General features: G+C 39.1%; 1 protein-coding gene across 1 annotated transcript; it reads left to right on the top strand.

Annotated features, from left to right (window-relative positions):
• Positions 1-17,384: 17,384 nt before the first annotated feature.
• Positions 17,385-18,267, top strand: LOC133161383 (gastrotropin-like). The gene is made up of 4 exons (XM_061289840.1): positions 17,385-17,545; positions 17,641-17,801; positions 17,911-18,000; positions 18,085-18,267. Exons 1-4 carry the CDS (start codon positions 17,479-17,481, stop codon positions 18,166-18,168), a joined length of 402 nt encoding a protein of 133 aa, XP_061145824.1. The 5' UTR covers positions 17,385-17,478; the 3' UTR covers positions 18,169-18,267.
• The last annotated feature ends 749 nt before the right edge of the window (positions 18,268-19,016 follow it).

Below are 19,016 nucleotides of genomic sequence, written 5' to 3'. Positions count from 1 at the left end.
GTTGTAAGCTGAACCTCCGCTCAAACCAAATCGATGACATTGCTGCGGAGGACGTGGCAAGGCACAGGAGTACTTAAGACTTTATGATTGCATTTTAATTCATGGCTGTACAAAAATGGGTAGAGTTAGTCTAATTATGCTTGTTAAGACATTGTTTTAAAGTTTATAATTTGTTGCTACCTTGTGGTACTAATGGTTATGAGGCTCATTCATTTCGGAGCAATATTGATTGTCAATTTCAGAGAATGTTCCTTTAAGTTCTCCTCCTTAGCGTTTAACTAATCACCACCCTCGAGTGGGGAAGAACATTTAACTAATTACTTCCAGCAAATGGGAAATCGCAAAGGCAAGATGATTGTTTTCACCCCATTTAGTAGGTTTGTGTTCATTTGTTAGTTAGCTGGATTGTGCCAACACTGCACAGCTGTTTGAAATGCTGTTTTCCTTCTCTATCTTCATAAACAACGGCGTGTCTGACGTTCGCATCCAGCACTTAGAGATGTATTAGAGCAACGCCTCAGTGATATATTCATCTGCCCCAGATGACATTGTGCATTGCTGCTTTGTAAATGGATTGAGGTAGCAAGTTTGCATCGTTGAGGGATGTTCTACTTTTAACTTTGGAGCTGTCAACCTTCTGTTACCTTGGTAACTGCGGTTGCACTGCATTTGTTTACAACAGGCACAGTGATAGATGTAACCGATCCCATCAAAAGTACATGATAACCTTTCTCTGGGTGCATCTCACTGATGTGATTGAGAATTTTGTGATTGCGAAGAGTTGCGTCTGGAACAAGCACAGCAACGACGCCATCTCATAATTAAAAAGATGAAAATTTTCCTGTTCCGAAGAAAACAGATGATGTTTCGTAACGGCAATGATGAGGACACCCAATGATACATAATGACGTTTATTCTTCCAAGCCTGTGTCTTTGTGTTCCTGCCCTGATGATGATTATGTGTGCTGCACTGTTTTGTATGCAGCTGTGATTCCCCCTTAATTTTGCTGCCAGATTGTCACACCGCATTCTTTTAAAAATTTGTCTAATGGACACATTGGTGAATATTTGGGGATTGTTGTCTGCTCTCTGTTTGGATTTTGCCTTTCATAAACCAGACTACTTATTTATCCACTTCATGATCAAGTTTCTCAAGAATTCTGTCTGGATCTCCTCATTGTCTTAAAATGATTTCACTTCATATTTTATTGATAATGGATGTGAAAAGAAGACGCTATTCACCCACCAACTCTGCCATCATTATTATTGTTTCAGTATTTTTTCATTTATTGCTTTACTTAATAAGACATTGAATATTAATGAACACGTTCAGAATAAAAATCAAACACAGTCCCCAACAAATGACATCAACCCCACTGTAGTTAGTGTAAGTAACCATGATCCACTTTCAACATTACTACCACTATTTACCAGTTTTAAAAATAAAAAATCCGTTAGAAGGCACATGTGCTTATATTATGACGTCAACATTGCCAGAATATGTTCTGCTGTTGTCAAAGATCATTTTCCCAGTAATTATGCCAAGTTTAATTTTGTCAGCGTCCAACTAAATTATAATGCAAGTAATAAGATAATAGTGTTCTCTTTTAAGACCCTAATATTCGTTGATCAAACAATGTTACAACACATTTCATTTCTTATGTTCCAGGTAGGTTCACTGAATAGGTTTGTTCTGCCTCTGCCATTAATTGTTACCAAGTTGCAGTGAGATCAGTCAAAGACAGATGTTGATTATATGCATAAACAAAACAACTTCAAACCAATTAACTCTCCACACACCTGCCCAGAAAATAAATGTTTCATGTGGACACACAAAATATTATTCATATGCTGATAACAAATTGTATCTTTTGATTTGATTGCTCGAGGGCAGGGGTTTTCAACTGGTTTTGTCCAAGGGACCACCATTATAACCAAGAAGTAACTTGGGGACCACTGCTTTGGCAGAATATTATTTTATTTTGCACCAAAAGAGGATAGACCTACGTATATAGGCTATCTGTTTGTCTATTTTGGGAATCTCAGCTACATTTGACATAATTTGGATGGGTGAGTGATCGCAAAATTAGCTGGGAAATTAAATCAAGTCTAAAAAAATAAATCAATTTTATATCTAAAAATGTTACAATTATTTTACTTTTTCAATTTCGTGGACCACCTGCAGTTCCACCACGGACCACTGGAGGGTCGCGGACCACTGGTTGACAATCCCTGCTCTCTGGGTATTTGCGAATAAAAACAATAATGTAAAAATAATAGTAAAATAAACAGACTGAAACAACTATAAACACAAAACTACTGCAAAGAGAATTTAGATTAATGGCGCAATGCATTTGGCAATTGGCACTTTTCAAAATCTCAAACATTGTGAGTCTGTGACACTGTGGAGCAATTATTTAATTTACAGTCAAACAACATCTGCTGGATGGCTCTTGAGGGGCATTATGAAGAAGGAAAAATGATGGGTCAGACAGTAAAGGATTGAGTAATAAAATGAGAGGGGGTGTCTAGTCTCTTCAAAAAATACGGAACTGGTTCAGTCATCATTGCATTAGAGTGGGAGTTTAGAGAATAGTGCAAAGGAAAAATGCACAGTCATTGCACCAAAATCTCTCAGGACTTCCTCGTGCAAGTCGTTGTATTTTCAAACAACAGTTAGCGTGAGTTTCTAGATCCCAAAAAACATGTCCAACAGACTCAAGAACTACTGCAGCTTCATTATTAATGAAGAATTAAAAAAATGGTTGTCATTTTCATATTGCGCACAACAAACTAGCAAGAGGCACAGTGAACTTAAATGATCTCACTTGCCAGTATTTGTTTTGGAACAGGCCAATTATAAAAATAAGGAGCACAGTTATTGGAAAAAAGAACATGAACCAAAAAAGAAGCGAGTCTTGCACCAAACTTGCATGCTCCAAGACCAACATACTGTCCGTTACCAGAACTCTGCTTCCGGATCAAAAGACTGACACACAGAGCCAATCGTTAACACCTATAAATATTTTTGGCCTACCTTAACTACAGGGAGAATGTTACCAAGTAATACCCTCTAACAAAGTTTCCCCCTCCAAATGTGATGTCAGACTCTTTTTCCCAAAATGAGCCCCCTGTTGTTTCCGAGCAGCGAGGCCAGTTGGGCTCAGCGGAAGGTTTGTCAGGCAGGTTGAAGCGTTAAGTCCCAGGGTCAAACAAACTATTTAGCTAACAATGTGACCCCGGTTTGTTGGCCATACGGTTTTCACGTCGACTGGTTGTCACCTGTCAGGGAACGGCGGATCTGCTAAGTTAGCATCTGGCTCTGCGACACGCACGCACACCACAGCGGGATGCCATTACACTGCCGCATGAATACATGACTAATTAATATTCTCACTCCTTATAATGGGGCGGCTGTTTAAAAAAGGGGGATAACAAACATCCCAACCTAAGAATGGGTAGGAAAGAGGCAGTTAGAAACAAACTTTTAAAGAACATCATTCTTGTTATAACCTTGGAAAAAGGTACTTTCACACCTTTTTGAAAGACATTATGGTGTGGAAGTAACCATTTTCAAGAACCAGTCTTGTAAGATAATGCATGATAATAGCCATGAGAAACTGTGATGGTCTACAATACCCGGAACGAATCAAATATAATATATCCTTGACCTTGCAGGGTCCTTGGGGATGACTGATTTGCAAAAAAAATAAAATAAAAAAATGATGACGCCATTCAAGATAACCTCCAACCTATAGATGAATTAGGACTCCTCCTATGCTGAAAAGACAACTGCAAAGCATGGTCTAATTGGTAGTTAAAGTCTGATACCTGCTAAGCACTGCGGCAATACCATCAATTTCTGAAAGACATAGACCATTAAATGACCATTAAATTTGGCCATTTATTAAAATATATCACATCAAATAAAATTACCGTTTTGACTTTTACCAAGAATCATAGTCCAGTTTAGCCTCTAAAAGTTCATTACAAAAACAATACTATTACTACTACTAATAATAATAATAGTAACTGGGGGCTTTGAGCCGCTATCATTGCGAACTATTATTATTATTATTATTATTATTATTAACGTGAATCCATAGGTTGTTTTTTTTTTTACCAATATTGAATGACAGCCTATGCAATGCGGTTCGCCACCAAGTATGGCGCTCTTACATTTATCAACGAATCAGTTTTGAAGGCGTCATTGACTCATTAGAGAGCCGCTCGACGCAAATTGTGCAGAGAAGCTTTGCTCACCTGTGGGAATCACCTGTTGCCCTAAATGCATATTTCAAGTCCTCAGTGCCATCTGCACAGTTTCCTACTCATCTTCAGTAAAGTGCAGTTCTGTGATTCACTTTTTTCCCCCTTCTATCAAAAGGGATTAAAAGACTGGCAACTGGGTGGGGGGGGAGAACGTGAGTATATTCCTCAATTTAAATTCTGGTTTGGAACAGTACTTAGGTCAGAGTGATGACACCAGACATTTATGTATTTGAATCTTAGTAGGTAGTGTGGTGACTGGAGGGCTTTCAAGCCCTATCTTTGCAAACGCTGATGAAGACACAGCAGGATTGTGAATTGTGAAAGAGGCATGCTGGCTCTCCGAGAAAAGCAATTCTCCAGCTGAAATTATATGATCTGACAGCTTAAGTTTTGCCAAGTAATAGAGTGAACATGGTACCGAGTTTGGGAGGCAAGTCAAATTGGGCCCCATTTCACTCTGGGTGGGCTAGCAATAGGACTGAATGTCATTGTAAGAAAGTGGGAAGGAGTGAGAAAAAAAAAAGACATTCTGTTGGGCTGTAACAGGGAAAGGGCACATTTTTGGGATGTGTTAAAGCATCTTTTCACCACAGTCTTTATAGTTTTGTCCAAAGTCCGGAACAATCATTTGTGATGCTTAAACTGTTTCCATAAATGCTCAAAAGAAAAACGACTTTCACACATATCTGATGAGAATATTTCATCCCTCGACTGGCTTCAGCATATCAAGACAACGCTATAAAGTTGACTCTTGTACTTATTAAACTTGAGTACCTGCCCATTCTTTGTTTTGACACTTAAAAGTTGGTTATACGTAGGTCACATTGAAATGCTACTGTCAAAATAATAGTTATACTTTCAATTAAGGAGGAAGCGTAGTAAAAATTTCAGAGATTCCTTTACCCTGCCACATAGGGAAAATATGAAAACATACCTGGCGTTGAATGCTGGATTCTTAAAAGACGTACAAAAATTCCCTTGGCATTGAATGTTTTAGAGATATCAGCACCTTATTCGCACTTACCTGTATTTACTTTCTCATTACACAATATATTGAGAGAAAAAATGGAACAGCATGTTTGCTCAGACCTTGACCACATAGGACAACCATAACATTAAAAAGAAAAGATAATGTACATCGCAAAGTGAAGGGCCAGTAGCCTACCACCATTATCTAACACATTAAATTAGCACCTAATGCCTGAGCCATGTTCACCAAAAGGACTCTCTCAAAAGGAAGCTCCTTTTCATTCAACCTATCCATCTTAATGCCTTTCACATCTCTATATACTTATTACCCACCATCATTTTATCAATTAGGTGGAATTATGCTCACAGACTCCTCTTCTGTATTCTAAGCCATTAAAACTATTTAAAGAAGCCAACTTCGTCAACCAGGTGCCTCTCGCCCTCCCTCCCATCTCTGTTACGCTCATGTCTGGGTCTAAATGTAATTTGAATTTCCCCTTTCTACGAAATCCCTCGTCCGCCGCGTGCACTCCTGACTTGTCTGCACACCAAGCTGAATCTGACCTCTAACGCTCACAGATAGAGAGAAGGATCTCCGCTTTCGACAAAGACATCAGTGTTAGTTGAGAGGGCATTGCCTTGAGCTCAGCCTTGACAAGATATATCTTCTCTTCCTCCAAGGGAAACTTATCCCTGTATACATCTCTGCTGACAAGACCCCAATCCTAACTTGTGAGGGTGCCAAGAGCCTTGACTCCCGCAAGCCATTTATCCTTTTCTGCACTGCTCACAATGTTCTCTGCAGCGGCTGTGAAACTTGGCCATTTTTCACAAGAGAAGCTGCCCATCTCATGTCACGCCTCCTCATGACATCGTCCAACTTCTTTTGGCAAGACTCTTTCCTCACAACTGTCACATCTTTCCGCCAAACATATTTCTCTTTTGCCTTTGTTTTTTATGTTGATGACATTGTTTTTTTTTTTTTGTGACACTGGTGGCACACAAATCCACTTTTCTAAACAGGCATGGGCCTTATTTAGTGTTTTACACATTCTAATTACTGAGGTCCCTTGATTTATTCATTCATTTTCAACTTGCAAAACCAAGGTTTCCACATTGTTGCTATGAGTGCTGGCCAAAGGCCCGCATTCAAACTCAAAGTCAAAGTAATTAAATTGAACCTGATTCGTACAAGCAATGAATAAAAACATGAAGCATGAACGTGAAAAATGTCTCCACTGTGACCAATCTCCCAACCACAAAGCCTTTGAGAAAATGCAAAAAAGCAAGTAGACCATGCAGGCAGGTAGTCAACGTGCCAATCGTGAATCTATACAATCCATTGGACAAATCCAAAGATGCTTATACACGACTGAATGAGCAGAGGCTGTGCCATGAACATGAAACTGTATTCATTCACTAAGCTAAAGCTGAGAGTCTGTGCCATTAAGGGGTCACATAAAGCAAGACAACGTTTCGGGGTTATCGCCAGTGATAAAAGGTTTTCTCTACAGTTTGTAAAATCTTAAGGGTGTAACTAGAGGGGCATTTCCTCTCTTGCTCTTTCTAAAACCCAACTAGAGAGCAATGAAACATTTTTGCATGCTGGATATTGACAAATTTGAAAGCAAAACATAGTGTGCAGGTGTCCACTTCTTGACTATGAAGACATGCTAAACTGTTGAATAGCAATTATAGTCTGCTTGAATACAAATTTACGGGAGCCCATTTTAATTCCACCACAGAAATTGCGGGATACTTTTTAAATGCAATCCTTTGCATAAACTGCGCTGAAAGACACAGTTGAAGCGCTGCAGGTAGAAGCACTGATCTAAGATAGCCCCGAAATGGAGCACTTAAAATGTAGCTCCACATCATTTAAATCATCACATTTTCTAGGTTCACCTTTGTGACTATATCCCAAAAGTCCCACTCTGGGGGATTGCTTGGAAGTTGGAAGTCCTGGTATTTTCATGACGTAATTCATATTTTCATGTGTGTGCATGGGCTCCAGGGCACCAGGGCACCAGGGCACCAGGGCACCAGGGCACCAGGGCACCAGGGCACCAGGGCACCAGGGCACCAGGGCACCTGCTCGATCTCGAATATCGTTATCACATAAAGTATTGTTTAACACTACCAAGATAAGATGACTCGTGCAAGTTCCACATGGCATGGATGTGATGACTGCAGGAATGAGGCAATATTGTAAAAACGCTTTCACTACCTTAAAGGTAGTACGGAGCCAATTTAATCTTCTTAAAGCACGATTAAAGCCTTACATTGTGTTCAAAAAATAGAGCTGGGTCAGAATAGTTAATGTAAGGTCATTCTCTCTCTATGCATATAAGCTCAGGGATTTGTCTTGGAAAAGATGACACAAGGTCAATGTTTTGTTTTTTTGCCCTCTGCAACTTTGAAACCAAGTTTTGCCAAAATCATCCCGGATTAAATGACAATTCTTTGATGAGGTAGTCCTACCTGAAAACGCTCCCGTCCTTACAATTCAGTCGCTGCGGCTTTGCCAGAAGGAAAACAGATGGCATATCGAAAACAGAATGAAGTTAAGTATTAATTTTAAGCATGAACACACAGATGTTATCTACCAAGGACCACATCAATATAAATGAAACATGTTTGTTTGTGTGTGTGTGCGTTTGTGAATGTTTGTGTTTGTGTATATACACCCCATCCATCTCTCTCAGGCTAATCTAATCCATACATCTTTCCCCTCTCTCCTTGTCAGCCATTTGATACGGACGCCAGCCGTTACGGTTCTCGCCAATCTCCGTGTCATTAAAACGTAGAAGTTTGAAAAGAAATTCCAATCGGTGGTACTTGTTTGTTTATTTCTAGATATACACAAGTAGACTAACATTTAAGTCCAATTTATTTTTACGTTCTGATTTTTAATGGACTATTAATGACGCCACCTTAAAAATGCTGATATGGTTTGACGCTGCTATGGTCTCGTTCACTCTGCTTTTTATCTGACCCATACCGTTCCTCATCTTGGTTGTTCGAGATGATCCAATACCCCAATCAGGGATTATGCATTTCTCCTCTACATGTTCAAACTGGTATAAATCATTTTCATCCCCATCTTACGTTCCAGCAACTCGGATTTATTTATTTTTTTGTTTAAGATCCCAGCACTCATAGGGTGATTTCATCCTTCAGTGGTCCGTGAAAGCTTTTTTTATACGTACATCGCCACCGCCAGCGCATTAATCGTCTCAGATGTATTGATTTGGCTGTTCTGTTGTGCAAGGGGAGACAGGAAGAGACAAAAGGACAGCTATACTGGGAAAGGGCACAAAGTGTGGAGGGGGCGGAGGAGTAGAATCTGGTAATTAGACTTCTATAAAGAGGTAGTTTGAATCTCACTCATGTAAAGCACTGTCTTGGAAGAAAGCAGGTAGTATATAACAAGATACGAATAATCCAAGAAAGTGCTTTTTTTTTTAATGCAAGACTGCAGCAAGAAATGAAGTTCATGAATTGGACACCAAATATTTATCACTGTCAGCTATCACAAGGTGCAGAGAAAAAACAGGTGGTGAAAATGAAATGTCCGCTAACAAATCCAGATTCATTTATGCGGGTCCAGTGGGACTAAATGGTTCAACGCACCAACGACTGAAGAACACAGTCGATTGATGGAAAGCGAAGCTTGCTTCTAACAAGGTTGAACAGCGGGGTACAGATATCCCGATAGTTTGGCCAGATTTAATCGTCCCGGCAGTCAGTCACTAGATAATGCGTACATTCTCACTAACAAATGTAATTGGAAGTAGAGAAAAATGTTATGTCCAGAAAGTCATCTCACAGCACCTCTTAAGTCTAAAAATCAATCTGTTTTCAAATTGCTAGTCTCGTGTACGCTTTTATCAATAGTAGCATGGATTGTGTGTCTAATAGCTTTTTAACAGGTTCGCTCCAAGAAGACCATTAAACCATCATGGCTCATTTAGCTTCACCTGTTGTTCAGACCAATCACATTTTAGTTACTTGAGAAAATTGCTGTTTCAGCTGTAATTTGAGCAATTTTGAGCAATACAAACGAGGCATATTCACAGAATAATTCACAGGTCTGGACAATAAGGTGCAGGATTTTTCTTTAATGTTTATCGTTTTTAGCACGTCGACCTTGTCTGACCTCAATTACCCGTCCTGACTCTAGCATTTGACTAAGGTAACCCACCTCTCACAAAGACTTCAGCTCGCCCTGTGACCCTGAGAAAAAAAAGACAATACAGGAAATGGACGGATGGTCTTTCTAGTTTTGTTTTGTCCCGCCATCTTTCAACTACACTTTCAGAGGAATGGGCAAACGGATCGATTCAAATGATGTAACCCTTACTGCATATTTGAAGGCGTTGCAGCAGAGTGGAAATTAGAGTTCACGGACTTCGCAACAACAAAACTTCTTGACGTAAAGGTGCCTGCCTTTACAATGCAGTATTGGGGATCTGCCAAGTGAATTTAACAGCAGCTGTCAAAAAAAAAATCTATATATCAGAAAGCAAGTCGAGTGTGAGGTTTAGCTGTTTTTGTTTGTTTGTTTGTTTGTTTGTTTGTTTGTTTGTTTGTTTGTTTGTTTGTTTGTTTGTTTGTCAGTTTTGCTCATGTGGCAGGAAAAGCAATGAATTATCCATAAAGGAAATTTTAATGAAATGGATTTATGGTCATTTACAAGTATGATGTCCCTTTATCGGCTTCTGTACTGTCCTTCATAGAGACAGACGGTAGCTTTTGAACTATCAACCTTTTATGGTGGCAGAAAGGAAAATGGGGAGGCCAAGCAATCCTGGCGTCAATCAGGGATTTCAACCGCAATTCAAATGCAATGTGATATGACGTTATGGAGGTCAGGAGTCTAAGACAAGGCAGGTTTAATATCGTTGACCAAAGTCCTCCAGGACGGTTCATAGTGAACACCATCTCAACAACCGTCGCGCTGCTTAAGGTGAAGTTCAATAATGTCGCCTCAATTGTGCATCAGCAAATCTATACTGTCCCACACGACATCACTTATATGTGACAGTGCACTGCATGGCAGAGTTGATAGAAAGAAGATTGTTGGAGCATTGCCCTGATGGCAAGTCAGGATGAAACATGTCTAACTTGTGCAAAGATAATGATGTCGTTATGAAAGAAATTCATCAGAAGATAAAACTGCCATGCCCAAAGTCTTTTACAATTGTTTAGAGGAGGTGCTTAGAATTCTAAAGAGAACAGGAGGTGAAAAAAAAATGTTTTTAACTTCCATTTTTCTTCAGCTAAACACAAAATGAAAGCAAACTTTATTTGTAATGCATCTTTCGTACATAAAATACATAAATAAAGCATGGGCATCGATCATATGCGAGCCGGCCTGGTCCTTATCCCCACAGTAATGGTTCGACTCGACCCTACTTTTTTAAACCACATATATTGTTGCAAGAAAAAATTATGTGAACCCTTTGGAACTTCATAGATTTCTGCATAAAATGGTCATAAAACGTGATCTTATTGTGATCAACGACAATATTTTGAATTTGATTTGATAACTTCATTTGCTACTTGCTGTAGACTTAAAGTGACATCTCATGTGCTGAGGGCTCAGGTAACGACAAATCACGGCTCACTTGTTTCCTGGGTGTGGTCATGTGACATTTGCAAACTGAACCATGATTGGTTGTTAATTGAGCCCTCAACATATAATAATGCTTATCAAATTAATTGTATTATCTATTCACTGCAGAAATTGGCTAAATAAGTGTGCTATTCCTTTAGCTATTGAAGATGTGCTAAAGTACACACATGCATACACACACACACCTCCTAAAGTTTCAATCGATGTTACCTTCTTTTTAACTTTTATTGTGGTTTCTGGTCAATTCAACCACAGGTGTCCGGCTAATAACGCAAAACAGTGAAGAGCCAAACCTTTCCTTGACAAGTGTATGTACCCGACACACTAATTAATGAAGAATATATTATCACAGGTTCGGTTTTCTGGGTTCATTTGAATATTTGTAACGGCAGCGTAAGATAATTGCATGCTAATGTAGGCAAAGGTGCCTGGAGGCTAAATTAGTACACGGGAGTGTCAGGAGGTGAGTTGAGGAGTCAGCTCCCATCTGTGCAGCACTTCAGGCCGTTGGACTTTACTACTGTGGACAAGAAAGGACAGGTGCTGGAGGTTAGACTGGAGGGGGGACTAAGCATCAGTTTTGTCTCGATAGAATATCTGTGTGTGTGTGTACGTGTGTGTGTGTCAAATAGACAGATGCTCGCCCGGCAGGTGCACCATCCCCATGACAGGTGACCGCTTAAACTGCTTGGAAAGCCTTATGGCCAACAGACCAGGGTCACATTGTTGGCTAAGTACTTTTTGATTCTTCCGGGATGCCCTGTTTTGACCTGTCTGACATGAGGACACAGTTAATTAGGTTCTTTAGAAAATACTGGCCGCATTTGGGCTCCTTCTGTGATGAACACACACCATTTTAAGGCTTAATTGCAGTTAGCAGCTAAATAATTATGTCAAATGTCTTCAAATCAAAGCTTCTTCTTCTTTTGTCTGATTTAAGCTGTTTTAAAACTCAGCAGGTCAAACAATGAGCTAACTGATTGTTAGCCCCTGGTCTGGTATACAGATTTTTTTTTTTTTTTTTAAATGTGCATTTCTGTTTGACAAAAGCGGCTGACCAGTGATACAATAGGAACTGATGTTAAGTGCACACAATCAAATGAAAAGTAATTATACAACACAAAGTGCTGAACGCTTAGCTTAGTTTGCGGTTTGAATAATGTTTGAAAGAAAGAGAAATATTTGCATTAAATGACTACTTCACAGCGTTTTTCAAGGTTTGTCTTTCACAGGAGTAAATTGTGCTGGCGCTTATTTCACAGACGGATGAGCAGGACAGACTACATTATTGGCTTTTAATCATTTTGTAAGATTTGGTGCAAGTCAAGAACTCGTCTCAAAATAAATTCCTTACCATATTTCTTTTAAAGGTCTTGTGATGATTCCTTGGTTGCTGACTTATCAGCACACGATCGTTTTATCAGGTAACTGGAAATGTCTCTTTTTGCGCTGAATTCTAGGATTTTGGTAATAAAAATATGATTAAGTCCCACAGTAATCTATCATTTGTAATGAAAATAATTGATAAATGATAGACATCTGTAGAATCTCTAACGCCCTGCTTTTCATGCCATTACTTTGGCTGATACTCTTTCTTAGCAAAGACTGCAAAGAAATTGTGCTGGGTCAGAGATGACCGGCCCTTATTTTGTCCCACTCCTGACAAGAGTTTGAGGTTAGTTAAAATCTGGGATTGCAGACCACTCTGCCATGTGGGTTAGATGCCAAGTGTCTGGTGTGAAAGGCTGAAGTATAACTTTAGATTGCATTCTTTGCCATATGATTGGTCTGAGAAAGAAAATTCATTTCTAATAAAGTCCCAGAATTTTAATGTAGTGAAACTTTGGCATAATGGACTAATGGGGCCAAGAGCTACCTGTTATAAATAAATAAATGTGTCCTTTTTTCAAACTTTGAAGTCTATGTAAAAGATATTTTAAAAGTATACTTACCGTATTTTCCGGCCTATAAGGCGCACCGGCCTATAAGGCGCACCTTCAATGAATGGCCCATTTTAAAACTTTATCCTTATATAAGGCGCACCGGACTATAAGGCGCACCATTCATGTCAGATTTTTAATCCAAGTCAAATCATTCTCCATTTTATATTTTTTATTTCAACTTCAGACAGAACAAATTACTTTATAATCATAAAATAATGATCCATAGTCTTTTTGAGTCATGATTCATAGTCTTCAGCGGGCCACTTATGATTGATTTCATGACACAATGCTTTGGGCCAGTTTAAATTTAGGAATTTGGTCCATATATAAGGCGCACCGGACTATAAGGCGCACTGTTGGTTTTTGAGAAAATTTTAGGTTTTTAGGTGCGCCTTATAGGGCGGAAAATACGGTAATACCATTTAAAAGAGACTGTTTTGAAAATTATACTGGGCAGCAGTCAATTTACACTCAAGAATAAGTGTCATTACAAAGATGAAAAAGATTTATTTCTTGAATATTCTTTCAGTACCAATCTGGTTGCATTTGAAAAGGTTCATGCGTCTCAGATTTGTGTTAATTTCCCAACTGGCTGTCAGACTTCATGTGGAGTTGGCTTCCTTTCCTTACAACACAGCACTTGACCATTAACCTTTTTTATGACAAAGAGTGGCACCTCAAAGCGAACCAATTTAAAAGCAAATCTTTTTTTTTTTTTAACAGGTAGACACAAAAGTCACCATAAATAATGAGCACAAATGAATCACAAAATAAAAATGCTCTAGATGATCTTGTTTTTATTATTACCAATGATGGAAAAAAAAAAACTATTACATGCAATGTTTCTTGTGCAGTTGCACAACAACCAACTTCAGATTGGATCTTCAGGAAACCATTATCTATTTTCTATTATTATCTTGATCAGGGTCACAGAGAAGCTGGTTTTGATCACAGCTATCTCAAGGCGAGTGGCAGGCTACATCTCACACTGATTAATTGGAAGGCTGACAAAGAGCGCAATCATAATTACCCTTTGCGGCAATTCCGTCTAACACCTTCAGTTATATCCAGTACAAGTGGGGAGTGGAAGATTCTGAGTTAGAGGAGAGAGCCCACACAAGCCAGGGAAAATAAAGGCCTCATAAGATACTCAAATCTTTATGGCAACCTTCCTAGTATAAGGCACCACTGTGAAATGTGCCACACAGTTTATTTTCCCTCGGTTTACAAACAGAAAATAACAAAGTTTCCGAGCCACATATCTTCCTTTGTAACCATAAAGTGCTTGAACAATATCGCTCAGCAACTCTAGTTACATTGTAATGTGTTCTCTTTGTGAGCTCACAATAAAGTCAGATAAAAGTCAAAATAAACAGCCTTTAGTTTATCTGTTTGCATAATTTACACAAAGAGTGTATGTTTCCGTATTTTGTGCATGGATTGCTTGAAATTGTGGGGAAGGAACGGAAAATGATTGATGTTTTCAAACAGGTTTTCTATTGGGTTACACTTATAACATCAACGCAATATTGAAATTAAAAATGATGTGCTAAATTAGTCATAATTAACCAACCACTAGGGCACCATGCTGCCCGTTTTACCAAATGATTCCAAAAAAAAAAAGCGAGAATGGAAGACTGAAGTCCATAAACAGTGTATAATTTGGGTGGAAAAGGTCAAAGCAGCTGATGGCTCCATCCATCTAAGATAGCAGCTGACCTAATAGTGGACTGGACTGGCTGCCAGGCTTGATTAAACAGAGCTAGAGATGCATGACAGCTTTGAAACAAGATGCATAAAGTCCAACCAACAAGTGGCGCTAGTCATCACAGTTGCTTCCAATGTTCCATTTCTGCCAGTAACAACAACAAAAAAACAAAAAATTGTTTTTACAAGGACAAAGTAGGGACGAAAGTCTGTAGTTTGAAGTGTTGATTTCACATTTTCTTGTTGTGAACCTTCATCATAAGTAACACCAGTGTCAACCACAGCCTGTCTGCTGATGGCCTCATCCATCTAATGTGACAAGCAGCCTCTGAGAACTGCTTTGGGAGCATGATGGGTCGAAGCTAGAGAGACAATGCACAGAGAAAGTAAAAAAAAGAGAATGTTACAGTATCAATCTGTTCCTTTTTGACCCAGTTCTGGTGAACGTAACAATATCATGATTGACAAGATGTCCTAATAAAGCGATAAAAGGTACTATTCATGTTTGACAATGGATTTTAATTTCCTTAGCAAAATAAATAATAAGAATAAGAATAAAAATGGATGACTCTTTTTTTTTTTTTTTTTTTTTTTTTTAAATTCACCACAACCTAACAGCCAACTGTTTTTAGGACTACTGACGGGTGTCACTCATAGAGATGTCAGCCGACTTGAGGTCACCGTAGTGCGAGCACCGTTTGCTCATCTCTTTGCCTGTCTCACATATCAGAGATTGTAGGTCCGTCCTCTTCTGTCAGACGGGACCTTTCGTGTCATACCTCTTCTTGCTTCGTTTGGTGCCGTCTTGACAAGCAGATAAATCTTGGAAAGCACTTGCAGGTAATTTTTACACATTCAACCTTTTCCTGCTGAGTGGGACTGATTGAATCAACTGATGGATCGTGGATGGTCAGATGATCACATTTCAGAGCATCAGTTCTGGTAACGGTTTGGGGTACGGTAATGACTGAACTGGTTCATGTATTCATAAATAGTTACCATATTGAGTTCCCACACAAAACGTACAGCATAGGATGACAGCATAGGATAAGAGAATGGTGTCAAGATATGTTATACAACATAAATATAATATTTGAGGAATCGGGAAATTTTATTTGTAACAATAAGTCATTTTGGTGGTGTCCATTTAGCTTGCTTTCTGTGATGGCGAAAGGTTAGGTGGTACATCTGTTTTATTTTCAAAATTTCTTATTTTTTCCAAGTTTCTTCCACTCGTTAATAAATGAACTTTTTGACTCTGTAACTTAACAAGATAAAAGTTGCAATGATAAATGCCCTGAACGTCAAAATCACCTCCAGGGCATATGAGGTCTCACACTGTGAAAGAAAATTAGTTTTTTTTTTTTTTTTCCTAATTAGCATATGGGTACAATTATCACATTACCCTTTATCCCTCTATTAGGGAAGTTTTATGAACAAGGGCTAATCAAAAGTAAACTGCCTTTTAATAAAAAACAACCAAGAAACAAAAGACAAGACACATTTTAAAATGTCTCGTTCCATACAATGAACCAAGGACAAAGCATTTCAAGACAAGAAATATCACAGAAAAGGTCATCAGGTCAAGCCCACAACCCACATTATAATGAGAATTATAAAATTGGGCCATGTAAAACCTGGCAAAAGGTTCTGGTTATTTATGAACTGATTCAATTAGCTTTCAAATTATCTAGAATTTAGTCTAAGCTCCAATATCTGTTATAAAGCCGCAATACATCTTGTATAAGCATTTAGTTTGAAAGACAGTTGTTAAATTGTGATGTTGAGATGCACAGTACTATGCAAAATATTTCCTTGGACCACAAAAAAGGCCGTAGAAGACACCATTGGAGGCTCGCAGGCTGGCATTTTTTAACATGAACCCTGATTACCTAAATTATTAAATTATGGGAATACTTGACGACGCTATCGGTTAATCGGTCTGTCGATCTGTCTGTCTGACTGTCTGTCACGTTAGGGACCATGTGAAGCCGTCTAAAATGTCCATTACGGCAGCCTACAGGATTTCTCACATTGTAAAGCGATTTGGCAACCATATGGTGTAGATAAAGCACTTTTTGTTTTTAGCATTTTTTGTTTTTGTGTGCTCTGGTATACGCATAGGATGAGTGGAGAATGCTTTCCGCGTAATACTGCTGCAGCCACTTGCCATGTCAAACAAAAGCCAACAGCGCCCTCTTGTGTATCAACTCGGCACTACTGCTATTAGATACGTACACTTGAGTGAGCGCAATGCTGTTCTGGCCTATAGATTTAAAATACAATGAAGTGAAAATGACGCTCATGTGTTTGTGAGAGAAATTGTACATGAATTGCTGTGGCGGGTGCCGCTAGTGCCGCTGGTGCCCGCTTCTATAAACATGCAGTTACATAATTATAGATATTTTCTATTACTGGGTTCCTGTATACATACATGATCTAATTCAACCAGTTGCGGGTCGGTTTGGATGCATATTGCAAATGGACCTCTGCTTATTTATACTCAGACATGCCTTAAAATTATTGATCTTTCTGTTGTTGGGAAAATGATTGGTATCTGGCAAGACATCAGGAAATACTTTGCCTGCTTGTTGGGCAGTGAAGACAGATGCAATTTTAAATGAAAAGGGCAATACAGTCAGGAACTTAATTAGGAAGTACACTATCTAACCCTAGTTTGAAAGCCTAGTTTTAAACCATAACCCTGGATTGTAACCCTACTCTATCCTAAACCTAATTTGAAACTATACTTAAAACCTTAGCCTTCATGTAGAACCCTACTACAAAACCCTAAGTCTTGTTTGAAACTTCAACCCTATACCCTACATCGAAACAGAGAGAGAGAGAGAGCGAGAGAGAGAACAAGCATTTCTTCATTTCTTTAGAAGGCCACTCCTGTTTTGATTTGTCTCGTGAACTCACTCGTGACACCTCTTTTCTTTCACCATCATGTCTTTCACTGGCAAATACGAGCTGGAGAGTCAAGAAAACTACGAAGAATTCCTCAAAGCAATCGGTATTTGATTTTCTGTTTCACTCATCTTCTCATCATGTTCGTGACGTCAGAGTAATTTCTAGTAAATGTCCCCATTTTGATTTTTTTTGCCAAAGGACTTCTCGGTGCAAAGACTGACAGCAAAGTCCACACAGAAGTTCTTCAGAATGGGAATGACTTCACATGGACTCAAACCACCCCCAACTGGACTTGGTCTAACAAGTTCACCATTGGTCAGGAATGTGAGCTACAGACGATGACAAAGTCCAAATTCAAGGTTAGTCCAGACCCCTTGTGGGAGGGTGAGTGAGAGGGGGTCAAGAAAATCTCTTTTCCTCTTTAAGGAGTTTATATTTGTATGGTAACAGCTTCAGTGGTTGTTACAGGCCCTTGTCAGTATGGAAGGTGGGAAGATTTTGGTAAATTTTCCACAATACCTCTTCACAGCTGAGATGGTGAACGATAAGTTGGTCATGGTGAGTGTGTCATTCATATGCATTCAGGCAGCAAAATCTATCCCAATCCTGAAACTAATATTGCTTGCTCAATGTGCTTTATAGAATTGCATCACCCCGGGAGAGAAGGGTGTGACTTTCACAAGAGTGAGTAAGAGGACATCCGACTGCAAGACCCAGCACGCTTGAATGGACGGTGCACAAATGTAGTTTGACATTTCAGTACAACACAAGACTGTAACACCAGCATTTGTTTCAATTAAAAATACTTCACTCCTTTTGACTTTCGATGGAGGAAAAAGATGTCACTTTTGTCTACACGCACATACGCGAAAGACATGATGGAGCCGTTAACTGCTGTCCGCAAGCCATTTTTATACTCCACCATCGTGAGGTTCATGAACCTTCATGCAAACCACCGGGGTGGTCCTAACTGCTACACCCAAATACATGAAAATCTTCCAATTGCCTGTAGGCAGTTTTTGATCTTCCAAAGCAAATTCTGAATGTTCCAAAGTCCTTTGCATTCTGTGTGATATCATCGCATTTTCTCCACACTTACATAGCGTTTGTCTCTCAGAGTTATTAAATGTAATGAAACGTGGGTCCGCTGTGAAACCCATCTGTTTTTATGCATGTGTCCCTTTGACATTCCTTAACTTGACAGAATTTGGACCTTCATTAAATGTTTTCACAACTCTTATGATGAAACATCGATTTACAACTAATGGTACCGTTGTGATGCCTTGGTGGTGTTTGTATTCCTTTTACTGACACATAAAATCGTTGAGGAGGGTGGCAAGAACCCTCCCACTCAAAAACAAAAGTACAAATGCGCTGGCATGCTTTATTATGGCATGTCACATTCCCGTTCCCTTGCAAAGACAAAAGTCGATGCAATCGCCTATGTGTGATTACTGATGGCATAAACTCCACAACAACCAAGCAGTCAAAATATCCACAAGAACGGCAAAAAGTTTCAAGTTTTCCAACCATGATCCGACTATTATTATGACAGCGTACGTGTGACTGACTGC

The sequence above is a fragment of the Syngnathus typhle genome, linkage group LG1 (assembly GCF_033458585.1).
Source record: "Syngnathus typhle isolate RoL2023-S1 ecotype Sweden linkage group LG1, RoL_Styp_1.0, whole genome shotgun sequence".
In the NCBI taxonomy this organism is placed as follows: Eukaryota; Metazoa; Chordata; class Actinopteri; order Syngnathiformes; family Syngnathidae; genus Syngnathus; species Syngnathus typhle.
The sequence above is the reverse complement of the archived record's forward strand: the minus strand, read 5'-3'. Positions and strand labels throughout refer to the sequence as shown.

Excerpts from the sequence above, each read along its gene's own strand:
- LOC133161383 (XM_061289840.1), top strand. The coding sequence starts at position 17,479 with ATGTCTTTCACTGGCAAATACGAGCTGGAGAGTCAAGAAAACTACGAA. Across the intron at positions 17,546-17,640 it reads AGAATTCCTCAAAGCAATCG|GACTTCTCGGTGCAAAGACT; the intron begins GTATTTGATTTT and ends TTTTTGCCAAAG. Across the intron at positions 17,802-17,910 it reads TGACAAAGTCCAAATTCAAG|GCCCTTGTCAGTATGGAAGG; the intron begins GTTAGTCCAGAC and ends TGGTTGTTACAG.